This window comes from Monodon monoceros, unplaced genomic scaffold (genome assembly GCF_005190385.1).
Source record: "Monodon monoceros isolate NGI ecotype Baffin Bay Population unplaced genomic scaffold, NGI_Narwhal_1 Super_Scaffold_9, whole genome shotgun sequence".
NCBI classification, from domain to species: Eukaryota; Metazoa; Chordata; class Mammalia; order Artiodactyla; family Monodontidae; genus Monodon; species Monodon monoceros.
Window position 1 is genome coordinate 46,647,248 of NW_021703786.1, and position 26,547 is coordinate 46,673,794.

At 55.3% G+C, this 26,547-nt stretch overlaps 1 protein-coding gene across 7 annotated transcripts; it reads left to right on the plus strand.

Moving 5' to 3' along the window:
• The first annotated feature begins 2,137 nt into the window (after nt 1–2,137).
• Nucleotides 2,138–24,746, plus strand: DLG4 (discs large MAGUK scaffold protein 4). Of its 7 annotated transcripts, none has more exons than XM_029211224.1 (20): nt 2,138–2,652; nt 10,131–10,196; nt 13,527–13,580; nt 13,727–13,777; nt 13,981–14,105; nt 14,204–14,373; nt 14,475–14,611; nt 14,760–14,904; nt 18,225–18,520; nt 18,632–18,734; nt 18,866–18,980; nt 20,333–20,509; nt 20,794–20,830; nt 20,924–20,951; nt 21,084–21,131; nt 21,213–21,314; nt 21,630–21,802; nt 22,696–22,805; nt 23,551–23,642; nt 23,817–24,746. In XM_029211224.1, exons 1-20 carry the CDS (start codon nt 2,623–2,625, stop codon nt 23,921–23,923), a joined length of 2,166 nt encoding a protein of 721 aa, XP_029067057.1. In that variant the 5' UTR covers nt 2,138–2,622; the 3' UTR covers nt 23,924–24,746. The 7 variants fall into 7 exon arrangements, 6 of the variants coding, with proteins under 6 accessions (XP_029067057.1, XP_029067054.1, XP_029067053.1 ...); XM_029211221.1 differs by having other exon boundaries at nt 2,273–2,652; nt 10,131–10,295; XM_029211220.1 differs by having other exon boundaries at nt 2,273–2,652; nt 10,131–10,295; nt 13,718–13,777; nt 23,817–24,740.
• The last annotated feature ends 1,801 nt before the right edge of the window (nt 24,747–26,547 follow it).

Below are 26,547 nucleotides of genomic sequence, written 5' to 3' on the forward strand. Positions count from 1 at the left end.
AAAATGGTACAGATGAACCGTTTGCAACGCAGAAATAGAGACACAGATGTAGAGAACAAACGTATGGACACCAAGGGGGGAAAGGGGTGGGGGGCGGGGGTGTTGGTGGCGGGATGAATTGGGAGATTGGGATTGACATGTATACACTGATGTTTATAAAATAGATAACTAGTAAGAACCTGTTGTATAAAAAAATAAATTAATTTAATTTAAAAAAATAGTGGGGTGGGTGACTCAAGGTGGGTGTGAATGGCTCAGGCATATTATCCTGAGACGACAGAGTTGTCACTAACTCTGGAAACACCAAAATTTTCACAGTAGGAAGGACCCCGAGGTTTGCTGCCTCCCCCTTAGGGCCTCTGAAACCTTCCTGAACATCTCTCTGCACCCTCTCTTGTTCTTTCCTGAGACCATGTGCTCAGGGCAGCCCTCTGGACCTCTGGGCAGATGGATTCTTCCCAGTCCTGAGAGGAACTGTAGGAATTCTCATGTCCCGTCCCCTTCACACACACATACACACACACACACACACACACACACACACACACACGTCTACTCTGGGTCAAGAAGTCCCAGGTAATTTATGCCCCTCTTTTTGCCATTCTCACTGGGGACAGGCCCCAGGAGGAGAGAGTGACAGCTTCCCCTCCTTTTGAGCTGTAAGAGCAGAGCCCCTTGGGGGTGGCCCTCTTCCCCGGTCCTCAGGAAAATGTTGCGGTCATGCCTGGCTTTGGGGAGAGGGGCCAGCGTGTGAGGGGGAAGGTGGTGGTGGCGGTGGTGCCTGGGGACCTGGGAAGAATGGAATGGTGGGCGGCTCAAGCCTGCCAACTTTACCTGACAGCTCAGGCTGGGTGGGGAGAAGACAGCTCAGCTCTGATCCGGTGGATTAGAGAGATTAAAGTGAGAGAAGAGAGAGATGTCTGAGGGACCAGGACCAAGAGGTGAAAAACAGGAGTCCTTGTGAAGGAGAGGCCTGGGGGCTGGTGGGGGGCTGGGACCCAGGGATCTTTCTCCCTGGACCTTTCCAGAGAGTCGGGTGAGAGGGCAAAGGCTGGGGAAGAGGAGGTGAGTGTGTTGGTCCCTCAATCTCGTCCTTGTCCCAATCCCCCCTCACTTGCATTTCACCAGCTCCCAGGTCAGCCCTCTGGCTCCTGGCCCCCCCCACTATTGCGATGGGCACCCCCTCTCCTCACGGTGCTGCACAGTGACCTCTTCCAGGCCTTGCTGGGTGAGTCGCCCCAGTTTTCTGGGGGGCGGTGGTGGAAAGGGCTGGCCTGTGCCTGTGAGGGCAATTACTGAACTTGGGGGCTGGTTCGGAGCCTGGAGATCATTTGGTACAAGCAGGAGCCCCGGGCAGGGGTCATCCGTCAGCATCCAGTCCACCAGCCTTGGCTAGAGGAGTTCCTCTGTCCTTACCAGGCAGGTGGAGGAGAGGTGATGGCAGGGGCAGCCAGGGAGGTGGGGGGGTGGGGTGGGGGGGTGGGGGGGAGAGCTAACTCAGCTCTGTTCCTGTGACAGACATCCTGGACTATTACGAGGCTTCCATCTCAGAGAGTCAGGTAAAGGGGTGAGGGTGGGGGCCTGACTTCCCGAGGGAGCAGGCAGGGCTGGAGGGGGACCAAAGTACTGCGAATATGAACCTGAGACTTGGGGGCCCTGGGGACAACATCCTGAGTCAGGGGCAAGGAGAATGCACTCTTTCCCGTCATGTAGCCCCTTCGCCCTCTTGCTTCCCACTCTTCTTTACCTGCCCCAGTTTCAGGCACTAAAGAGTCTAGGACGCAGTCACTTTTCAGGCTTCCTCCTGTGAATCCTGAGGGAGCACTAGGCCCCCAGGGACTCCCTCCTGCCAGCCCCTCCTTCACTCCCTACCCCCTACCATGGCCTTTCTCCAGTATCTCAGCAACCCTGGGTGCTCCCAGCCCATCTGTGTGTGCCTCCTCGTCTGAGAAATGAACTCCCTCCTGGTGGCTGGCCGAGACTCCATGTTTGCCTCAGGGCCTCTGGGCTCCTGCTTCCTTCTCCTTTCCCATTATCCGGGTTCCTGCCAGCGCGGAAGCAGTTAACTCTGCCAAGGCACCCCCCCCCCCCTTCTCGCTCCTCGCTCCCTCCCTCCCTCCCTCCCCCTGCTTCCTCTCTCCTCCTCTCTCCCCTTCCCTCCTCGGCTCCACGGCTCCCTCGGCCGCTGCCGCCTCCGACCCCCCCCACCCCACTCCCCCGCCACGGCCCCTAGCCCCTGGCCGTTAGGCAAGACCCCCCCCTTACCCCGGGGCTCCCCGAAATCCAGTTCCCCTCCCCCACCTCAGCTCATGCCCCAGCACCCGAACTCCGGGGCTGCCAGCCCCCGGTGCCCCCGCCCCTCCTGAGAATCGGGGTGTGCTCCCTAAGCCCCCTCCCCTCCATTGGGGACCCCTTTTTAGGGCCCCCTTCCCCTCCCTCCCACGCTCCCCTACCCTTCCCTTCTCCAACCCCCTCTTTCCCCTCTCACCCCTCCCCCCATCCTGGCCCCCCCCTGCAAAAGTGGGGTGCGGAGGGGGGAGGGGTGAGAACCCACGGAGGGGAGGAACGAAACTCCGATGAAGTCAGAGCCCCTTACCCGCCGCCGCGGCCAGGCCCCCCAACATGGACTGTCTCTGTATAGTGACAACCAAGGTAAGCATGAGGGGGGACCTATAAACTGGGGGGAGGGTATGAGTTCGTGGGGAGGGGTTAGTCAGGCCTAATCCGCGGCTGGGGGCCCTGGGGTGAGAGCATCAGAAGATGTATCTGCGGGGGTCATAATTTAGTTTGGGGGGTTCACATCTGAGAAAATGCTGGGTTTGGCCACAGGTGCCCCCTGGAGTGAGCCCTTTGAGGGAAATGGAAAATTGGGGGTATTCTGTGACTTGGGGGATCTGGTGGATTTTGAGGTTCACCAATGATGTTTGAGGGAGACTTATTTAAGGAGAAGCCTGGCTCACATGGGAGTCCTGCTTGCTGTATGTTAGAAGGTGGACTGCATGGCGGGGGGGACCTCTTCCCTCTTGGAGGACAAGCTGGCTTCCAGGTGCCTTGCCCAATTTCACAGGGCTCCTGGCTTGAGGGTAGAAGGTTACTGGTTGTGAGTACCTGACTGGTCTGGGGGTGTCAGCTGGCAGGGAAGGGGTGGGCCTTCAGGCTATAAAAGAAGCGTCTCATGGCTGATACATTTGGGGGCGCTCTCAATTTGAGGGAACTGTCAATTTAGGGTTCGATCATGTGGAATGGGGATACTTGGGAGTTGTCAGAGAGCTGGGGCCTGACATAGGATCACCTGAGGGAATGGACCAGGTGAGGTTAGGATTTGGGGTATTCCCTTGGGAGATAGAAGGTTGCAGCAGCTGAGGTTGCCAGCTCCTGAGGAGGAGGATGAGAGGTTTGGGGAGAGGGGATTTGAGGAGGGGCACCAGGTGCATGGTGCACAATTTGGGGGTGGCCCAGGAAGGTGCCCAACATCCCCGTTTCCTCCCACACTGAATCTACCCCTGGTTGAGAAGGAGGGAGAAGAGCAGATGGAGGGGAATATTCCTGTTACCCCTGACACTTGGGATCAAGGTGGGGGAAGACACCTGGATCTAAGGTTACTGGGGTGAGAAGGTGTAGGGGAAAGGCCAGGCTGGCAGCAGTGAAGATCTGTACAAGGATGTCCCTGTGGTTGGAGCCTGGCAAGTGCAGGAGGTCTTGGATGGGGAGCACTAGCAAGCTTCTGGTGGGATGCAGAATACCTAGGTCTTGGCTGTAAGACTCTGGGACTGGAAAGCTGGATGCCTGGTGTGTGGAGGGAGGCTTGGGCGGGTGGCAGGCAGCTGGGGGTTGGGGGGTGGGACAGGAAGTGGGGGCCGGGAGGCGGGGTCTGGGTGAGTCACAGGCTGGGGAGGGGGTTATATTTAGTGGGAACTGCAGATTCTCAGGGGAGGGAGCTGAGGACACACATGTTCTTTGCCACAAACTCATATATGTATATACACATGCATCTACACATGCGTCATGCATGTGTGAGCATGGATGGAGGAGACTGGGGGCTGGGGACCTTTAAGTCCAAGCCCCCACCGCCTCTCCAGGGCTACTTGCTTATCCCCCATTTTGTGGGCTTTGGGCTTTCTCCCATACTGCTTCTTCCTCCCATCCCTGTAGTTTCAGTGGATTTTTGTGCCTCAGTTTCTCTGGCCTGCTCTCCTTTAATGTCTGTCTGATTCTCAGTTCCTCCTGTCTCCTGCCCTTAGCCTGCCTCTTAGCCTTAGGCTCCCTGGCTATGGTCCCTTATGTGCAGGTGTACACAGAAAGCCAGTTGGAATGTGTGGGCTCTGCTTCCAACATGTGAACACACATACACGAGCAAGGGTGAGGGGTTTGCCTGCAGTGGCAGCTATTCTGGGAGGATGGGTTTATTCATTTCCCTTCAAGAATCCTGCTTCTTCGTTGGAGCCCAGGGTTGAGCATCCCCGAAGGAAGGAGTCTTGCGCAGAGAGGATCATGCATTTTGTGGTTTTACAGAGGTGTGGAGACCCAGGCTTGCCACGTTCCTTGGCCGGAAAACTTGTCAGTCTCGGGATGGCGGGGACTCGAAGTCCCATAAGGCCTTGAGGCGCAAGATCCGTCGGTGTTGGCGAGTTGCTGCCCGTGGGGCTGTTGGGAGTTGTGGTTCATCTCTATCCAGGGCAGCGGAGGGTTAGCTTCGGAGGAGCCAGCAGGGGGCACATGGCACTTGTCCCCCCCCCAAAATGCTGGGTGGGGTAGACGGTGCTCATGCTTTGCGGTCGTTGAGCTTCCCAGCTCCGTCTGAGTCCTCCATCTTTCATTGCCTATATTTAGACTTCTGCCGCAGTAATTTAAGGATCACTTATTGAATACCTACAATGTGCCAGGTCCTGTGCTTTGTGCTAACTCTGCCTTTATAGCTGTCACTTAGTCTTACTCTGTGCCTAGCTCTCTGCCTGTATCTCTTGTCTCTGAGCATCTCTTTCTCCCACTCCGCCCCCGTCCCTCCCCCTTCTCCCCGCGCTGCTGCCGCCGTTGCCATGGTAACCGGCGACGACTGAAGTTGCGTGGCGGACTTGAGGGCCGGGCGAGGGGGGCGGAGGGCGGAGCAGAACAAGTGGGGGAGGGGGGAAAGTGGGGAAAGACCAGGGGTATTTGGCCAGAGTCCCGGAGGCGAAGCGGTTAAACCCTCCGGGTGGTCCTTATTGGGCAAAGCTAAGATGCCGGGGGCGGGGCAGTGTGGCCAACGGCCTCATTCATTGGCCGACTGGGGCGTGGCGGAGGGGCAGTGTGGGCGAGGCCGGGGGAGCGAATGGGCGGGAAGTGGACGGAGGCGCGGTCTCCTGGAGGCAGGTGGGCGGGGTCTGGCTTACTCTACCAAGGGTGGCGGGCAACGAAAGGGGCGGGGCCTTAGGCTGGGTAACCGGCCCGAAATGAGGGCGGGGCTGACCCGGCAGGGGCGTGACGTGGTCCCATGTGCCGAAAGGAGACAGGGTTTGAGGGGCTTGTTGTCTAAGAAACTGCGGGGCGCGGGGGTCTTTGGAAAGGAGAATCCGGGGGTTGGGCGATCTGACGTCTCAGTTTTCCTAAGATGGAGACCTGTTCGGATTCCATCAGAGCAAAACCTCCTACCTCAGCTCTATGTTCCAGGGAGACGGTTGCTAGGCGACAGCAAAGTCCTGGATTGCTGCGTTGCCAGGCAACGGGGAAACGGAAAATGGAGGGAAAAAGGAAATGGGGGATGGGGGAGGGTCTTAATGGGCCACAGCGCCCACTGGTGGAGAGCTAGGGCCTGTGCATTTTCTTTTCTAGAAGGAATTTCGAGTTCAGCCCTTTCCGCACTGGCTCCCGGATCCAAGCATTCTATCCAGATATGAAACTAGGACCTTGGGGGTCATCTCGGGGGCGCATCTAACAGATTCCAACCAACGGGGAGAGAGGGGGCATGGGTCAGGTTCTAGGGAAGTCCGTCCTCTCTACCGTATGTAGGCATTTTAGAAAAGCCAAGAGAAGCAGATTTTAGGGGACTGCTCACTGGGCTTTAAGAGTTGGAAAGGTGGGCGTTCAATGGGAGAATATTTGGAAGAGATGCTTTCAGGTTCAGTTTGGGACAAAATGCAAGACATCTGAGGCAGTCATTTTGGGGTGTTATGGGAGATTTGTGGGTCACTGCAAGTTGCAGGCCAGATCTTATTTTGGTAAAAATTTTTTGAGACTTGGGTGTGGGGGAGATAGATATATTTGGGAGTAATCTTCCAACAAAGTTAAAATTCAGAATCATGGTGGGGGGAATGTTGAGATGTAGGGGAGGGCAGCCAGAAAAGGGAGTAATGTATGCATTTAAGGGCGAAAGAAAAGGAATAGGGAAACATCTCTTAATTTAAAGGTTTGGTAATAAATTGAAGAGGTTTCAATTGAATTTAGAAGGTCAGCTTTAAATTACATTACGTATTCCCTGAAATGGGATTTGGTGGTATTGGGGAACGGTATATTAGAAACTCATGAGTATCTCATTAGGTTCAAGGATTTGGACAGGGGACCCCAAACAAATTTGAGGACTGCTTATTTGGGTGTTTACATTAGAGCAAGGGTAATAGTTGCACTAATTTCAAGGTCTCTGTCAGTGGATTGGGGGAATAGATATAATTTTAATAGGGATGATTTAAAGGGTAGATTAATTTGAGGGCACAACAGGATCTGTGGTCCTTCAACTCTTGGAAAGCATTGTCTGGCTATCATGTGGGGCTTTCCCGCTGGTTAGAATAGGAGGTGTCTTGGCATCTGTGGGGATGTTGTCTACATTAACAATCTTTGGGGAGGTTGGGGGGAGGGGATTGTGGGAGGCAGTTTAGATCCCTTGGGGGTCCTTCTGAAGTGAGGGAGAAGAGCTGCTTCCTTCCCTGCACCCTGAGAGTCCAGTGAGGTTTTGTAATAGTTAGGGCCTGGTGATTTTAGGGGTGGGAGATTAGATAGAATAAGGGGTCCCAGAGAACCAGAGCGATAAATTGGTAAATTTTAGGAGTGAGTCTATTTGTAAAGGAATAGGAATATACTGTGGAAGGTGAAGTGCACAGAGAAACAGCTGGAACCAGGGAAGTTGATGGCTAAGAGGGTCTCCCCTCACCCCTTCTCTCCCATCGTGACGCTCTCCCGCACTGCGCAGGCGCCGTTTCACCCCCCCCCCCAGGCTGCAGCCTCCAGTTGCCGCGGCCGCCGCAGCCCCCGCCCCTCTGCCCCTCCCCCTCCCCCAACCCTGGGACCCTTGCTCTCCCACCCACCCCTTCCCCTCAGTCCCCCTCCCCTTCTCCATGTCGGCTCGGAACAGATTCGCCTCCATGTGTCTCTGCGTGGTACGTGCCGCGGTACGGGCTCCGGCCCCGCTCCCCTCTTCCCGGACCCCCCAAATCTCAGGGTGCAAGCTTCAAGTGCTGTCGCTCTTCCTTCTGCTTGGTGGGGTCTCTGGGTTGTAGTGTCTCGCGGACAGGCACAGTGGGTCGCCCCTCCTATGATCATCCACTTTCACTCACACCCCTCTATTCTGGGGGTACAAGGCTGGGTTCCAGGTCATTCTTGTAACTGGGGCTCCGGTGAGGAGGGAGCCAAGGGGGAAAGAATAACAGCACCCCCCAGCCTTTTGATTTATCCTATGCCTTAATATATTGGGGGTTCAGACTTGATCCCAATAGCACTGGAGCTGTCGCCCCGTGGCGGCCCTGAGTCCCTGTATGGTAAAAGAGGGGATCCTCCTTTCTTGCCTGTCCTGCTTTAGTTGTCCTGTCATCTGGGATGAGAGGTGCTGACCCCGACCCCCACCTACCAGTTTGCAGTTTCTGAATGACTCTCTCCCAGCCCCACCTCTCCAGAGGTTTTTCCTTACTACATTTACTTAGAAAATGTCCAGGGACTGAGCACAGGCCCTAACCTCCTCCAGCCACATTCTGGGAACTTTGGTACCCTTTCCTTGTTCCCTATCTCTCTCACCTTGTCTCCCAATCAGGAGGAGCCTTTTCCTCAGTCCTAGACACCCCCGCCCCCCATGGGGATGAGGCAGGGAGAGGTGTCTGCAGTCTCACTGTGCTACAAATTTACTTTCATCTCCTATCTAGAATAAGCAATGAAATGTCCCTTTGCAAACTTCCATTTTCGTTATGTGCACCCTGATAGTTCTTCATCGAGATTCAGGAATTTTCTGTGAGAGGTGGGGTAAATAAAGATGGAGGGGCATTGGGCTCAAACCCTTCCCCTGACTCCAAAACTTGAAGCTGCAACCCTTGGCCCTGCCTCATGTGTCATGCAGGGAATTGGGGACCTTGTGAAGTGGGGGCACAGCTGCCTCTTCCCTTTCTCCCTGGCCCCTCCAGTTCTGGGGCTCTGTCCCTCAGATCTCGCACTGTCCAGGCTGAAGACCACCTTTTCAGGGTGTGGAATGACAACCTCTTTCATTTCATCGAATTCTGTTATCCAGGAGGGCCCAGCTTTGAGGAGGATTATTTAGCTTATACTTCCCCTAGCTTCCCTTCTCCACTTTTGGTGTTCATGATACGGAAACCTGGAGGGAGCTTGGGATTCTCTCTCCGAGACTGTCTCTAAGTCAAGTCTCTCTCCAAGGCCAGAAAACAGAGTGTACCTTGATAAGCCCCATGTTTTCCTTCTTTAAGGCTCTTCAAATGTATCAAGGTGTGTCCTGGGTTTGAGAATCTCCATGTACCATCTTCTTCTTCCTATTCTCTTCATCCTTAACCACGGCCAAAGTTGGATTACATCCTCAGCCTTGGTTCCTCATCCTCAGAATTTTCAGTCATACTGTAGCATCAGGCATTGACCTTGATAAGTTTCCTCCAGTTTGACCTTGTAACTGTTGGCCTCCAAATGTTGGGGTCCTCTCAGTTTCTCAGATACTTTTTTTGAGAGGGAAATCTTGCCTTCTCTTTTCACCCACGTGTACTGGGGAGTGTATTCTGTCTTCTCCAGTCTCTGAGGGAGCCCTGCATATGGCAGCCTCCCCCTCCGCCATGGAGCCTGGTTTTGGGGAGGATTTGCTTCTATGAGAGCAGAGGCAGATGTGGGAGGACCCAGGCAGGGGCACTGCCCTTCACTATCTCCAGCTGCCCTTTTCCTCTCTCTGGTCCCCAGTTAATCTCATTTACTGATGTCCCTATTAAGGTAGTATGGGAGGCCCTTGAGATGGCACGTGGTTAGTTAGGAAGGGAGTCAGGGGTCAGGTTGGGTCTCTCACTCCAAGAAGCCGGAGGGAGACCAGGAATTCATTCTGAGGCTCTACCCCCTCCCGCAGTCAGCAAACCTGGAAGCTCACACCCATTCCTGCCCCCCTTCTGAGCCCTACTGTCTCTGTTCCTCCCCCTTTCTCCCCCTTCTCCTTCTAGTATATCCGATTAGCTGCCTGGGCTGTAGGCGTTTGTAGAGGCGGGGTAGACTCCTGGGGCCCCTTTGCCGATGACCTGGGAACCAGCGAGGCCAGCTGGCCGGGTTTAGCTGTGTCCTGCCGGGGGGCTGACGCCAAGTACCGGCTAGTCGAAGGGCTTGACTGTGGTCCCTGCCTGGGGCCTGCAAGGTGCTGGAGAGCCACTCACTCCAGGGGTAGAGGCTGCAGTGGGGAGACTGAGGCAAGGAGGGTGGGGTGAGGTACAGAGTGGGAGAAGCAACTGGAAGGAGGCAGTGGGATTGAGGTAAAGAGGAAATGGGGGGAAGCTGATGAGGAAAGCAAGGACGCTGGGGATGGATGTAGAGAACGGGGGTGCACGTGTCAGAGGGGCTGGTGCTCTGGGAGAGGGGTGAGGAAACGGAAGCCAGAGGAGGGAGTGTGCTGGGTAGAAGGCGGGGGTCCTAGGCTGGGAGTTGAAGGAGTTGGGGGATGGGGCAGGGCTTTGGGAAGAGAGGAGAGGTGCCGAGGCCCTGGCGGGAGAGGGGGATGCGGGGAGGTGGAGAGAGGGGAGCCAATGGGCTGGAGGACAGGGAGGGGGAGGAGCTGGCCAGGCCCCAGGGCCTTCCGCACTTCACTGGCGGGGGGGGGGGGGGGGGGGGGGGGGGGGGGGAAGAGGAGGCGCGCCGGGGCGGGCAGCCTGGAGCCCGAGGCGCTAGGCCGGCCCCTGTGACGCCTCCGTCCCCGTCCCCAGAAATACCGCTACCAAGATGAAGACACGCCCCCTCTGGAGCACAGCCCGGCCCACCTTCCCAACCAGGTAAACGCCCCCGAGCTGGTGCACGTGGCGGAGAGGAACTTGTCCCACCTCGAGGCCGTCCAAGGGGTCGTGGGCCACGCCCACTTCTCCCCCCTCAAGGTAGGAGACTCAGGCGGCCCCCTCCCCAGGGCGGCCCTCGGAGCCTCGGAGCTACAACATCCCCCAAGGCCCGGTAGGGCGTGAGCCGTAGGTGGGGGGAGACTGGGGCTGGGGAGCTGGGCTTGGGCTCCTGGGGCCGGGGGAGGGAGGGGGCATTTGGGGCGTTGGAAACACCTGATTACCAAAGAGGAGAAAGAGAGGCCAGGCAATTGGGAGTGGGTGTAGGGCTTACAGACAGGAGTGTGTGTGTGTGCGTGTGTGTGTGTGTGTGTGTCTGCGTGTCTGTGCGCACGTGTGTTGAGATGTGTGCATCCCCCAGGATGCTCTCGCGCCCCAGCCCTCTTCATTCCTTCACACCCTCCATCTCCATTTCCATTTTCTGCGGCCAGAGCGCTGCCCTCATTTGCTCTTGTCCCTTCGCTGCCTCCTCCCCCCCACTTCCGGCCTCTGGGCCTGGCTCTCCAGCCCTTTCCATCTGTCTGGCCTGAGACTAGTCGCCCGGGCCTTTCTGCCTCCATCCCCTGCCCCGGCCTTTGCACCCCTCCTGTGCGCCACCCCCCTCGCTGCCTTTCCCTCCCTGTTGGCTGGCAGGCTGGTTCTAGATGCTGTCTCTCTCTTCCTCCCACGCACTCTCTTCCTCCCTCTCCCTGATCCCCAGCTCAGGCCCTCTGCGGCCTGATCAGACTTCTGCCGCCTGATCAGACTTCTGCCTCGGCAGCCGGATCCCAACTTCTTCCCCCTCAATCTCCTCTTCTGGGGGCACAGGCTGGGGAGGATGGAGTGTACCAGGCTAGCAGGGAGATTCAGGGGAACACTGTGGGGTCACAGGTGAGATTCTAGGATCTTGTGGGATGCCCTGGAAGGGGGGGTTGTTGACATTTCACCAAGAAGATGGTGAGGAGGTTTCTGAGCCTAGAGATGAGGAGGCAGAGAGGGGGCAGCAGTAGGTTCTGGGGTGAGAAGGATGTGGTAGGAGAGGAATTGGAGAGGGAGAAAAAGACTGTTCTCAGGCAGGTAGCAAAGTGGAGAGGCAACAGAAGGGTAAGAGGTCCTGGGCCAGGAGACAGACAAGGATGAGACTGTGAAATCAGGGCAGCAGGTCGAGCTGATTGAGAGGAAGGAAAGGAAGGCTCTGGAGATGAGGAGATGGTGCAGAGGATTCCTGTGAAACTCTGGGGGCTGCAAGGAGTGAAGAAGACTAGAGATGCTTTTTTTCCCCCAAGATGGGGCCATTAAGTCCCTGGGGAAGGAGAAGAGGAGAGAAGGTGGTAGTTAGTACAGAACTAGGGAGATTTGGAATCTGAGCCCAGGAAGCAGAGGGAAGTGGAAGGAGAGAGTGCTGGAGGCCATGAGTGTGGGAGGGAGGTCCCACGACAAGGCCTGAGCTGGGGGAGAGGAGAAGCCTCAATTTTCAGAGGAGAGGGGGAATGGGTTGAGAATGAAGAATTGTGATTTGGTCATAGAATCTTGAGGGTTTGAGGATGAACTAAGGGAGGGTGGTGCTGATCTCTCTGGGGAATCAGAAATTAAGGTGGCGGATAAGAGCAGGAGACTGATAAGGGATGGGCCCGGATGGGAGGATGAGGACAGGGAAGTGGACAGGGAAGCGGATGGAGAATGGAAGACGCGAATTGAAGGGTGGGGCAGAGATGTAGATGGAGGTTATCGGGTGGGGTAGAGAGAGGGAGGGGACACAGATGAAGGTAGTTGCGGATGCAAGATGGGGCCTGGGAAAGGAAATTCTAGAAGGATGGGGACGGCGATTGAGGACAGGCTGTGGGATGGAGGACGGACGCGCGGATGAGAGTTGGGCAGTCGGTGGCTATTGGTTGGACAGTTAGCATCTGCTGAGATTTGAAGGGTCGGAGGATGGTGTTAATAGATTTATGGATATGAAATCAACTATAGAGCTTGAAAATGTGTAGTATGGACAAATAGCAGTAGGAGAGAGGAGGGACCCCTTTGGAAGGAGAGAGCGAGGAGTCTGGGGAATCCGTGATGGGTGCCTCGCGCTTGGTAGGCTCCAAATAAATACTTGTTTAAGGAGGAGATAGGTTGGGGACCCCGGAAGGAGGCTTTTGGCCGCCTTCCCCCATTGCCATGGAAACGTGGCTTCGGTTGCCCAGGCAATTGGGGAAGCCCCTAGGACCGGCCTAAAGCGGGCTCCGCCCTGGAATCTAGAGACCCTGCTGCGTCGAGGCGACTGACGTCAGGGACCTGGGCACACCCCACTTTAACCCTTTCCCGGATGAAGTGGTGGGCGGGCGGAGAATAGATGAGAGGATAGGACCCGGATGTCTTTCACCACTCCCCTTTCCTGATGTTCTTTGCACTGCATAGGGTGAGGGGCGTACGGGAGGGAGGAAAGGAAGTTATTCAGGGTGCGCTGCGCCCTCAATCCTCCTCAGCCTGGACTTATTTCTGCCGGGCTAACGCGGCGGTGGGGGGGAGGGGGGCGGGGCCCAGGTCAGGAAAGGCAGGGCTAGAGGATCCCTTCTGCCTTTGGGAATCTGGTTGCCCTTAGGCCACGCCCCATCGCCCCCTCCTGTTGTCCTGGCGACGGGGCCTCCAGGAGGTGGGTCTCCCCAGGCCTTGGCTGGGCTTAGATACCGTTGCTAGGCAACAGGGTCCCTAGAGGAAGGAGTAGATTTAATGGTGGGTGGGCGAGAGGGAGGGTGGGGCCTGCATCTGGGGGAACCCCGGATTCCCGGGGCCCAGGGTTTAGGGCAAATGTGTGTGAAAATGAGAGGCAAATCTGAGGGAGGGTTATGAAGGTATCTGGGTGTATGTGGGCGGATAGGGACAGGGATGGGGGCAGGAAGGAGGAGCAGGACCCAGTGGACATAAGTCCTGTGGTGTCTGTGTGTAGCACATAAGGCATGTAACACTCTGTGGTGTTACATCCGGTGAGACGCTTTCCCCCCCCCAAGGCGCCCCTCCACCCAACCCTTTACCATCTGCTGCTCCCCTATCTGGCTGTCTCTCCCTTCCTCCTTCTCAGACACCTCCTTCCACATGCAGGGGGCCTGGGCTGGGCAGAATTGGGTCCAGCATGTGTATGTGTGTGTGTATGTAACACGGACTGAGGCTGGGTCCTTCAGGGAGTCAAGGGTAGCAGAGCGGGCTGTGTTCAGAGACTGAGAAGGTAGCCAGGCCGGTGGGACTCTTGGTTACCGGCTCCCTCGTGAGCCAAGGTTCAGGCAGCTTTTCGTCTCCTTTTTCCCCTCACAGGCCAATTCTCCCCCTGTGATTGTCAACACAGATACCCTAGAAGCCCCGGGATATGTGAGTTGTTTAGATTTTGTGGCCATTACAGAAGAGAGGAGGGAGACAGGGAGGGCCTGGGTCCCAGCAGCCAGGGTAGGGCCAGGTTCTCAGGTAGGAAGTCTGTCTCACTGCTCTTGTGTTTCTGGCCCGTGCTGGAGTTGCAGGTGAACGGGACAGAGGGGGAAATGGAATACGAGGAGATCACACTGGAAAGGGTGAGCAGGCTCCTCCCTCCAAGGTCCTCCCCCCTCGCTCCCTGTCTGTACTTCTCTCTGTGCCCGTTTTTTCTCTGTGGCCAGCCTCTTAACCCTGTCCCTTCCTGCTCTGGTCACAACTCCCCGACCCACTCCCCTACCCCCTTGCCCTGTCTAGAGTGGGTGGTGAGGGGAGCTGACCCTCTTCCCCTCCTTCTGCCCAGGGTAACTCAGGTCTGGGCTTCAGCATCGCAGGTGGCACTGATAACCCACACATCGGTGACGACCCATCCATTTTCATCACCAAGATCATTCCTGGTGGGGCTGCTGCCCAGGATGGCCGTCTCAGGTGGGGAGAAGAGACAGGGGTTAGGATGCTGATTCCCTTGAAAGGGAGGGCCAGGGCAGCAGGAAGCTCCTGGCTCAGGCCCACTTTGCTGCCCTCAGGGTCAACGATAGCATCTTGTTTGTAAATGAAGTGGACGTGCGGGAGGTGACCCACTCAGCCGCGGTGGAGGCCCTCAAAGAGGCAGGCTCCATCGTCCGCCTCTACGTCATGCGCCGGAAGCCCCCAGCTGAGAAGCTCATGGAGATCAAGCTCATCAAGGGGCCTAAAGGTAGTAACCTGTTATGTCTCCACCCCCATCCCACTGTCCGCTGCCCCAAGGCCTGCTCCCCCGGTACCTGGGCACCCACCTCTGCCTTCCCCTCTATCTAGGTCTTGGCTTCAGCATTGCTGGAGGTGTAGGGAACCAGCACATCCCTGGAGATAATAGCATCTATGTAACCAAGATTATCGAAGGGGGTGCTGCCCACAAGGATGGGAGGTTGCAGATTGGAGACAAGATCCTGGCGGTGAGGACCCCCGTCACTTTTCTAGCCCACACTTAGGTCTTGCCTACTGGTCCTGAGCAGGCCCAGGCTTCCTTATCGGCTCACCCTCAGTGCATCCGTCTTGAGGATGTTTTTGGTTCTGTCTGAGCTCTGCTTCCCTTGACCCTAGGTCAACAGTGTGGGGCTGGAGGACGTCATGCATGAGGATGCCGTGGCAGCCCTGAAGAACACGTATGATGTTGTCTACCTAAAGGTGGCCAAGCCCAGCAATGCCTACCTGAGTGACAGCTATGCTCCCCCAGACATCACAACCTGTGAGAGCCCTCCAAACCCCAGAGCTGCCCATGCCCCATCTCAGTCACCCCATGACATCCCTGGTGACCATTCCTCTTCAGATATTTCCCCTGAACTGGCCACAACCTCTGTCACTTCCTGTGGTTGGAGAATAGATGGAAAATCGGTCACCATCAAAGAACTAGAAAAGATTGTCAATAGTTCCTCCCGCAGAGGGCACAATGCCCAGATGGTTTTATGGCTAATTTTATCAAATCCTCATGGAGTAGATAATTCTTATGCTCTTTTTGAATATAAGAAAAGATAAAATGTCTCACATTTCATTTTATGAGGGCATTTGAAAATGGTCACAAAGATTATATAAAAGAAGGAAAGTAGGGAGTTCCCTGGTGACCTAATGGTTAGGATTTTGGGCTTTCACTGTCGTGGCCTGGCTTCAATCCCTGGTGGCAGAACTAAGATCCTGCAAGCCGTGCGGTGTGGCAAAAAAAAAAAAAAAAAGGAGGAAGAAGAAGGAAAGTATAGGCCAATTTTGCTTCTGAACAGAGATGTAAAAGTATCTAACAACACAGTTGCACAACAAACACAGCAGTATATTAAGGGAATAACATTGTCACAAAGTAGGGTTTGTTTCAGGGAATTAAAGGTGGTTCATATTATGAAACCTCTCAGTATGATTTATTGTATTAAAAAGTTAAGGGAGAAAAAGGGTAAGTTCATTTCAAATAGATATGGAAAAGGCATTTGATGAAATCCATCATCCTATTTTTGGAGGGAAACTTAGTATACTAGGAACAGAAGAATTTTCCTTAACGTGATTGAAGAATAGCTATCAAAAACTAACAATGAACACATTCTAATGATAAAATCCTAGCAGTGTGTACATTAAGTTAGGAACTAGGCAAGGATGCCTCTTCCTGCTACTCTTATTCCACATTGCTTTAGAGCGGAGTTTCTCAGTGTTGGGACTGTTGACATTCTTTGTTGTAGGGGGTTGTTCTGTGCCCTGTAGGATGTTTAACAGCAGCCCTGGCCTCTGTCTGTCAGATGAAATGGTTCCCCTCCCCACCAGTGAGAACAACCAAGAATGTCTTGAGATGCTGCCAAATGTCCCCTGGGAGGCGAAATTCCCCTGCTTGAGAATCACTGCTTTAGAGCCTTCAGGCAGTGTAGCAAGAGAAAAAGAATGAATAGATGTTACTTACATTTGAAAGGGGAGAAACAAACTTATCCTTATTTGTAAATTATACTTTTGTCCATCTAGATTAAAATCTAAGTGAATTAACCGAAGAACTTAGAAATAATATGTAGGGTTAAGAAAGTGGCCATAAAATGTAATGGGTAAAAAGATCCCTTTTGCCATAGGAGAAAAGCTCTATAAAATTTGTAGAAAAATAGGCTTGACAAGAAGTGTGTAAGATTTACATGAAGAAAATGATGAAACTTTACTGAAGGACATAAAAGAAGACTGAAGAATTGGAGAGTCACATCGTGCTTCCTGACGCAAAAAAACATAATATGCTAAATATCTCAATCTTCTCCAAGTTAATCTCTACATTTTACGTAGTCCTCATCAGAATTTTAATGTCCCCCCTACCCCCAACTGGAAAAATACATTTGGGAGAATAGCTAAGAAATTTTTGGAAAAGAATAACGAGATGTGACTGCTCCGTCCAAATCTGAAATCATACTGTAAGACCATATTAAAATCACGTGGTCTTGTTTCTAAACACCATAACCTACCAAAAGGAACCTTGGCTCCTTGGAGAAAGGGCCAATTCCAAATCTTTTTTTTTTTTTCAATTCCAAATCTTGAGCAAGAAATGTGCAAGATGAGCTTGTAACATCTTTCATACTAGAAAGCAAGGAAGATATGAAAGGGTCGTGTCAAAGACACAGAAGTTGAAACTGGCCATTCAACCAAAACTCATTAGATATGTTAAAATCTACAGGATTATAATGATACTTCAAAACAATTGGGTACCTTTAGAGGATGCTAGGGAACTCATCCATTCTGAAAACTGGCAAATAAAGGGAAAGAGTCAAGCATTTATTCTCCCTTCCTGTACAAACTGCACCTTAGAGTAACCAAATGGTTGATACGGGAACGTTCTTTTTTTTTTTTTTTTTTTTAAATCTATTTATTTATTTATTTTTGGGCTGCATTGGGTCTTCGTTGCTGCGCGCGGGCTTTCTCTAGTTGGAACGAGCGGGGGCTACTCTTTGTGGTGCGCGGGCTTCTCGTTGTGGTGGCTTCTCTTTGTTGCAGAGCACAGGCTCTAGGCACACGGGCTTCAGTAGTTGTGGCATGCAGGCTCCGTAGTTGTGGCTCGCGGGCTTTAGAGCGCAGGTTCAGTAGTTGTGGCGCACAGGCTTAGTTGCTCCATGGCATGTGGGATGTTCCCGGACCAGGGCTCGAACCTGTGTCCCCTGCATTGGCAGGCGGATTCTTAACCACTGCGCCACCAGGGAAGCCCAGGAACGTTCTCTTTTACAGACGAATTCTCACTAATAAATGTTCCTCCCTCAAAAAGAAACCACAAACAAACACAGAATATCAGCGCTGTTTTGCTGTCCCCAGTGAACTGTGAGGACCAGGCAGCGACCATCAGTGGCTGCTAAAACTCTTAGGTGAAAGCCTGATGGGGAGCTTTATAATGTATGGATCAGGTTGACAATACCTGAACCTACAGATTTGTCTTACCTAAGAAAAGGCAACCAGACATTATTGCATCCTGTCATAATGCAGAAAGTACGCGGCACCACCTATGAAATATTCTTGCCAAAAAGTGAACTTGAGTCTCTTTTCGGATGACCAGTGTACAGGAAATACAGGGCAGAGGCGCAGGTTAACACCCCAGGGACAGGGATGCAAGCAGTGATTTACCTATTAGAATTTCCCTAGTAGAATGTGGGAAATTCTGCTAGACAATGCCCTAGTTTTTTCAACAAATGAATGGCCAAGAGCGGGGGGGGGGGAAAAAGGGAGAGGAATTTCATAGATGAAGGGATTTGAGAGATGCTACAACCAAACGAAAAACCCCAAAGCCCGGTATTAATATTCTCCTTGGCTCCGTGATCCCTGCCATACCGAGGTCACGTACCCTTAAGATCCACTGTCCCCTAGGAGCACCAACCGCTACGTCACCTGTGAATTCCTGCCCCTGACATTGCTGTGACCTGACGCCCCCTTTGCCACCCCAGCCTTGTTCCTCTGGCACAGTGACTTCCCCTTTCCCTGAGTCTGGCTCTGCTGATTCCCTAGGGAGGAGGTGGGGTGGTGGGCGCTGTCTTCTTCCATGTACTTCCATCTCATCCTTTCGCCCACGTCTTCCCCTAGCCTATTCCCAGCACCTGGACAACGAGATCAGTCATAGCAGCTACCTGGGCACTGACTACCCCACAGCCATGACCCCCACCTCCCCTCGGCGCTACTCCCCAGTGGCCAAGGACCTGCTCGGGGAGGAAGACATCCCCCGAGAACCGAGGCGGATCGTGATCCACCGGGGATCCACGGGCCTGGGCTTCAACATCGTGGGTGGCGAGGACGGTGAAGGCATCTTCATCTCCTTCATCCTGGCCGGGGGCCCTGCGGACCTCAGTGGGGAGCTGCGGAAAGGGGACCAGATCCTCTCGGTGAGGGAAGGCCAGCCCTTGCCCGGACCACCCCCTCCCCTGAGGGCAGAGCCCTGTAGTCTGGAGCCTGGCCTGCATCTCCAGTGACTCAGCCTCTCCTGCTCTCTCTAGGTCAATGGTGTTGACCTCCGCAACGCCAGCCATGAGCAGGCTGCCATTGCCCTGAAGAACGCGGGCCAGACAGTCACGATCATTGCTCAGTATAAACCGGAAGGTATCGGGCCTGAAGCGCGCCTTCTCGTGGGCTCAGCTCTCTGTCTCCTCGGCTCCTGGCTTCAGCAGGGGGCGAGGGAGGGTGGCGGTAGTATGGGGCCCGAGCTCAGGAACCTTCTTGTCCTTCCTCAGAGTACAGCCGGTTCGAGGCCAAGATCCACGACCTTCGGGAACAGCTCATGAACAGCAGCCTGGGCTCAGGGACTGCCTCCCTGCGAAGCAATCCCAAAAGGGGTTTCTACATCAGGTCGGACGCTTCCCGGGCTGGGCTCCAAGTCCTCCTGTGCCCCTCGTCCCCCAGCCAGCTTTCCCCCTCAACCCTGCTGGCCCCCCCTTCCCCCCACCCCTGCCGGCCGACACTCAGCTGGCGACGCTCAGCTGGCATTCCCGCACAGGTTAGCATTGTGAAGTAGTCCCTATGATCCCTACTGCCCCTAGCCCCGGTCACCCTGGCACCTCCCCTGGTACCCCCAGCTGTCCCACAATCTGGTAACTCAAAGGGTAATGCCTGGCAGAGCAGGGGGCCCTCTCGGCTTTTGGAATATATTGCTGCAGGCTGCCCAGCCCCGTGGGATAATGCAGTCTAGGGGAGGTGGACCACCGCTCTCTCCAGTCTGTCCCCATCTCTCCGGTGGCGTTTTGCTACCTTCTTGGGGCTCCTTCTCCCATTGGCTCCTCTTTCTCGTTCTCCGCAGGCCTAGGCGCTGTGTCTGATGCTTTTTCCCTTCTCTCCCTTTGGGGGCCCGTCCACTCCCATGGCCTCACCTGCCACTCGCTCTGCAGATGTCTCTCAGAGCTGTCAGCTCTGGCCTGACCTCTTCCTCGAGGTCTAGACCTGCAGTTCTGGCCATCTGCTTTCTGGACACGTCCATGGGGATGTCCCACAGGCATTCACACGCAACATGTCCCAAACTGTGAGCTCACCTCTTTCTCCCGTGCGCTCGTGCTGTCTGTCCCACCCAGTGTTCTCTCTCCCTGAATGGCACCTCCATCCGCCCAGATACCCGGCTCAAACCGGAGCCTCGTCTGGCCCTTTCCTCCCTGCAGGCTTCAGCTGGCTCCCAGGGCTGGTCAGTTCTGACTCCCAGGTGATGCCGGGCAATCCTGGGGTCCCTTCCCATCTTTCTAGCCCCAGTGATCTGCTCAACATCTCTGCTATCTCTGCGGTCATTCCTTTCCTTGTCCTGACCTCAGGGGTTATGACTTACAGGAGTTTCATACTGCTGAGGGTAACCAGAGTTTGCAGAGAGTGATCTTTTTTTCTTTCCCTTACGAGTTCGGGTCCACGTTACCCCTGTGACTGTGACGTGTGTGCATACTGCAACTGCTTTCTTGGGAGGGTGCCGTTCTAGATCTTACTCTAGAAATTGCACTGAATCCATAGCCTGTCTGATCCCTGACATGGTGTGGACTGAATGACAGTTCATAGTTATGGTGATCATGAGTTTCGGGAGAGCTTTTGGTCCCCACACAGTTCTAGGGTTTCTCAGAATCCATGGCACCTGTGCTCGTCTCTAGACCCTGGGGCAGAACCTCCAGGTTGGGTCCTGGGGGACGGAGTCCTCACCAGGCTCTGACCAAAGGCCGCCTGCCCTCCAGGGCCCTGTTTGACTATGACAAGACCAAGGACTGTGGCTTCCTGAGCCAGGCTCTGAGCTTCCGCTTTGGGGATGTGCTGCATGTCATCGACGCCAGTGACGAGGAGTGGTGGCAGGCGCGGCGGGTCCACTCTGACAGCGAGACTGATGACATCGGCTTTATCCCCAGCAAACGGCGGTGAGCCTTCCTGCGCCAGACACTGGCGCTCCCAAGGTCCCCAGGCTGGGCAGCCAGTAGGGAGGACATGGGTCTGCCTACTGACTCCTTGGGAATCCGTCTGCTGGGCCTTCCCAGCAGCACCATGACTCACAAGAGCACTTCTGGCAAACGCCTCATTTAGGAGCACGGGGCCCAGGGGCTGCTGAGAAATGGGGTTCTCAGCTGGCCCGGGGTGAGGCCATCGGGCTCCTCATGAGCATTTCCCTACACGCCCCCCCACCATCCCTCCATGTATCCCACAGGGTTGAGCGACGGGAGTGGTCAAGGTTAAAGGCCAAGGTAGGTAGAGGACGCCGTGAGCGTGGGTGGAAGAGTGGGGGGCTCGTGGGCCTGGACTCTTGACCGATCGCATGGCCTGCTCTTTCTTCCTAGGATTGGGGCTCCAGCTCTGGATCACAGGGTACGTAGGGTCAGTTTGGGAAGACCTGAGGTGAGAGGGGCCCTGAGCCTCGCTTGAGTCCTCAGGGCGGCAGCACAGGGCCCCAGGTCCCCTGCATCAGAGCCCCCTTGCCGACGCCCTGCCTCCCACTAGGTCGAGAAGACTCGGTCCTGAGCTACGAGACGGTGACACAGATGGAAGGTGAGGTCTGGCTGTGTGACCTGGCCCAGCCACCCCCGCTCCCTTCTCTGCTCCCCACCTGACCCCGCACTCTCTCCTCAGTGCACTACGCTCGCCCCATCATCATCCTCGGGCCCACCAAGGACCGTGCCAATGATGATCTCCTCTCCGAGTTCCCCGACAAGTTTGGATCCTGTGTTCCCCGTGAGTGCCGGGGCCTTGGAATGGGTGGGGGGGCCCAAGCGGTCACACAGGCAGAGCCGCTTCCGGGCATTGGGATGCAGCCGGACACACGGGTTCTCAGAGAAGGGTGCTTCTCAGCCACCCTCATGTTCCATGGTGCCCTTTCCAGGCCGGGGACTTGGAGGACCCGGGGTTGCTAAGGAAGTCTCCCCAGCTGCCCCCTTTCCTGAAGGACTGGCTGGGCACTCTGGCGGGGGGCGGGGGTTCGCTGTAGGCAGGGTTTAAGCTAGAGGGATGGTGGTTAGATCTTTGGGTGGTGGGGTGACCTCCTGGCAGATACGACACGGCCCAAGCGGGAGTATGAGATAGATGGCCGGGATTACCACTTCGTGTCATCCCGGGAGAAAATGGAGAAGGACATCCAGGCGCACAAGTTCATTGAGGCCGGCCAGTACAACAGCCACCTGTATGGAACCAGCGTCCAGTCCGTGCGCGAGGTGGCCGAACAGGTAGGAGCCGCGGCGCCGTCCTCCTGCCCGCCCCCCGTGGCCTTCCTTTAGCTCTCTAACGCGCTCTCTCTCTGTCTCTTCCCTGCTGGGTCTCCACTCCGCTTCTCCACCTCCTGCTCCTCTTGGGCAACTCTGCCTGCCTGCTCTCTGGTGCCCCGCTCTCCCTGCCTCCCTCCCTCCCTTGGTCCCTGACCCCAAACTCTGCTCTGCCATCTGTCCCCTCTCCTCCCCTGCCCTCCTCCTTGCCCCATTTCACCTCTCTTCCTGCGGCCTTGCCCTTGGTGGCTCGGCCTCCCCCCACTCGGTCCCTCCCTTCTGCCGGCTCCCCTTTGGCCCTCTCCTCTCTCCCCTCCCACTCCTCTGCCCCCACCTTCTCCCTGCTGCCCTCACCCTGCCCTCTCCCTCCATGGCTCCTTTCTCCATCTGCCTCTCCTCCCTCCCATCTGTCTCTCCTTGTTCCTTCCATCTGTCTGTCCTCTGTCCGTCCTCCCCTCCCTCCTCCCTCTATCCTACTTCCTCCCCTCCCTCCTCCCTCTATCCTACTTCCTTTCTCCTTTTTCTTTTCTTCTCCCCCCCCCCCCCCCCGCCCCGCCTTGCTCTGCCCCATCTTTTGGTTCCTCACACCTCCCTCCTTCCCCCCACTCCCTCCCTCCTGTGCTGACCCCTCCCTTGCCCTCCGTCTGCCCCTCGCCTTTTTCTCTCTGTCTTTCATTCTGTCTATCCATACCTTTCCTGCCTCAACTCTCTTTGTCCACGTGTCTTTCGACATCCATGTCTTTTCCCTTTCGGCCAATCCCCCGTTCCCTACCTTTCCATGAACTGTGTCCTGTCCTGGCACCTGTGTCCTTTCCCGCCACCTGCTGGTCCGCCTCCACCCCCCCGCCCGCCCTCAGGGGAAGCACTGCATCCTCGATGTCTCGGCCAATGCCGTGCGGCGGCTGCAGGCGGCCCACCTGCACCCTATCGCCATCTTCATCCGCCCCCGCTCCCTGGAGAATGTGCTGTGAGTATGGTTCCGGGGGGCTTCCCCTCTGCTCGCCCACACCTGTGGCTCTGGGCCTCAGAAGGCCTCTGTGTTGAACTGTCCCCTCAGAACCCTAGACAGCAGCTCCGGCAGCCCTTGAGGGAAATCTGCACCTAGAGCTGGAACCCAGAGGATACCGGGACTCCCAGGCCTCTTTCCTTTTCTCCTGCCCCGGGCTAGGCAGGACTACAACTCCCAGCAACCCCTGGGGGTACACACCTTCTAGGCCGAGCCAGAGCTTCGGGGCTGTCGGCAGTTAGGGTCTTAATCCCTTCATGCCGGCTGGAAGGATGAGGCTCTGGAGAGGTCCCTGGAGTGGCCACACCCGGCTGGGGTGGGTCATGGGGAGGGGGCCCGTCTGTGGCCCCAGAGGATATTGGGAATTGTTGTTTTTTTTTGTTGTTGTTGTTGTTTTTTGCGGTACGCGGGCCTCTCAGTGTTGTGGCCTCTCCCGTTGCGGACACGCAGGCTCAGCGGCCATGGCTCACGGGCCTAGCTGCTCCGCGTCATTTGGGATCTTCCCGGACCGGGGCACGAACCCGTGTCGCCTGCATCGGCAGGCGGACTCTCAACCACTGCGCCACCAGGGAAGCCCAGGAATTGTATTATTTGCTTCGTGCTCCAGATGAGAAAATACTGGTTGCGACCTCACAGCTCTGGATGGAGGAGATAAAAGGTGGGGCAGGACCCACCCTCAGGTCTGTGTGTCTCTCACTGTCCACAGAGAGATTAATAAGCGGATCACAGAGGAGCAAGCCCGCAAAGCCTTCGACAGAGCCACCAAGCTGGAGCAGGAATTCACAGAGTGCTTCTCAGGTGAGGTGCACACAAGGCACCTTTGGTTCAGATTCAAAGAGGGGGCCCCCACTGGGTGGGTGGTTTAGAGAGAGGTGTCCCCTTTGGGTGGGTGCAGCCCCGCGGCACGTGGATAGGAGAATTAGAAAAAGGTGTCCCTCTGGGCCTGACTCCCTGCTCCCCCCCTACCCCCAGCCATCGTGGAGGGAGACAGCTTTGAGGAGATCTACCACAAGGTGAAGCGCGTCATCGAGGACCTCTCAGGCCCCTACATCTGGGTCCCAGCCCGAGAGAGACTCTGATTCCTGCCCTGGCTTGGCCTGGACTCGCCCCGCCTCCATCGCCCAGGCCCTTGGTCTGGACTGAATTGCCCACGCCCTTCGCACCTCCAGCCTCCCTCCCACCCCTTCTTATTTATTTCCTTTCTAACTGGATCCAGCCCATTGGAGGGGGGACACTCCTCTGCATGTATCCCCGCACCCCAGAACTGGACTCCTGAACCCCAGGAACCTGGGGTCTGGGGGGGAGCCCTGGGCTCCTGATCCCGAGCCCTAGCTCCTTAGGACCCCTCGCCCCTGCCCGCCCCCAACGCACACACAGACCCACCAGGGGCCACCTGCCTTCCCCCATCTTCTCCCACACACATTGCGGAAGTCAGGGCCCCCCTCAAGGAGCACCCCGCTGCAGGGATGCAGGGCTACAGGCCTCCGCGCTCTCCCGAGGCAGGGTCTGGGGTCATCCCTGCCCCCATCATAACTCCCCCTGTCCCTTGATTTCTCATTTATTTTTTTCCATTTTTTTTCTTCTCAAAGGTGGTTTTTGGGGGGATAAGTAGGGGGACTCCACTGTGAGCCCCCTGCTTTCTACATGCCCCCTACCTTTTTTCTTTGCCGGTTTGCATGAGTGGAAGGTCTAACTGTGGCTTTTTTTTTTTTTTTTTTTTTTTCTGGGATTTTTTTTGGGGGGGGGGGGGGGGGGGGGGGTCGGGGGGGGGGAAGGGGGGGGGGGGGCAGGGTTGGGGGTAGGGTGTCTGGGAGCCAGGGGAAGACTGGAAATGCTGCCGCCTTCTGCAATTTATTTATTTTTTCTTTTGAGAGAGTGAAAGGAAGAGACAGATACTTGAAACCTGGTGTGTGGCCTGGTTATTTGGGCCCCGGGTGAGGGGGGAGACCGGGTGGGAGCATAGGGATGGGTCTGGTAAGGTCAGATCCTTCTTCCCCCCCCCTCTGCACTCCCCACCCCACAGGATAGAGTGGCCTGAAACGGGCCTTGGAGGAACCTGCAAATCAAGGCTTCAGAGTCGTTAATGAAGAATGGGCCTGGGGGTGGGGTGGGGCAGGGCTGGAGCTCGGTCCAAGGTCACTGACAGACCCAGAAAGAGGACTTGCAAATGTAGCCCAGCCCTGACCACTCCCCTGGGCTGTCTCAGTCCTGTCGGGCAGCACAATGGTCTCTAAAGAAAATAGTGAGGACACTTCGTTCATGTTTGGAGCTGTGGACAGAGCTGGGCTCTGGCAGTGACCTTCAGAGAGGTTTGCTGATAAGAAATGCTGTGTGAATATTCATTGGATTTCTTTATGTCTGCCCCATCTCTATAGGAAATATTTGAAGCAGTTTTGCAAATAATAAGGGTAGGAAAATAGAATGTGATACCAAAGGTAAAAATGGGAGAAACAGATGTATTAGCTATGAGGGTAAATATGATTTCTGAGCTTCCTGGTAGACAGGGCAAAAAGGGAAATGGTCCATTACATGCATACATACATACATATACATGTATGTTGTGTATGTTATGAAGGAGAAAAACTTCTGGCTCTTTTAGGGAGTCAGGTTTTCCTGGGCCCTAAATCCTAACTGAAGTTTCTCAGATGCTGCTCTGTAGATACTCGTTCTCAGCTTCCCGTCTGCCACTGTTCATATGCTTGACAGGCTCCCCTCACACCAGCCTCAACTGCAGCATAGATGAGCCATTGCTGACACCAGCTGGGGGATCCCACCTACCTCTTTCTCTCTCTCATTCAGGGACCCCAGGGAGGAAGGCTGAGGTGGGGTGGTTAAGTCCTGAACTGTGCAAAAGGGCAATTTTGTAGCCACCCCTGCCAGATTTGAGAGTTGGATGGAAAAGACCAACCCCCAGGGGCAGCGTTGGGGGGCAGTGTTGGGGGGTGCTGCCCTGGCCTGACCAGATCCAAGGCTAGAGGTGGAGATCCCCAGAGGTGTGGCCCTTAAAGCAGGGGTCCTCTCTGGATCGCCCTGCTGGTTTTTGAGCAGCACTCAATCCAGCAGAGGCCAGTCCTGGGGGTGGGACTGGGGGGGGGGTGGTGTCTGCCTTTCAGGAAACGTCGCAGGTGATTCTGATGTCTTGCTGGATGGAGAAGCACCGCCTTTTCCAATAACCCTTCTTTTAGCTTGATTCTGCGTAGGAGCAAATGGTTTGAGGCTGTGCTCACATTCTCTGCCATTGGCTGAAGGGAGAAAGCTGTGAGCTGAGGAAGGTGTGTGCAGGTAACCCGTCTGCATCTAAGGGGTTAAGGAGAGTTCACTGAGAAGGGGTAAAATCCCCTAGTTGTGCATGCGTTATGTTTTAGGTTACAACACTAATACACATACCTTACAAAACTGCAAATAAATATAGAAATACGTGTGGTTAAAAAAAAGTTCCTTCCCCATCTCATTCCACATACTCCTCAGAGGGAAGCATGTTAGCAGTTTGGGATGTATTCTTCCAAATCTATAAAGAGCTCTTTCCTGTCCCTTTAGGGAGACCACATGTGCTTGAGTGGTAGGCGCGCTGGGTTCCCACACAGACTGGAGTTCAAAGCCTGATCCTCTTTTTTTCTTTTTTTCCCGCTTTTATTTATTTTTAAATTTATTATTATTTTTAAAAAGCCTGGCTCCTCTTCACCCCCCTCTATTTTTTTCAACA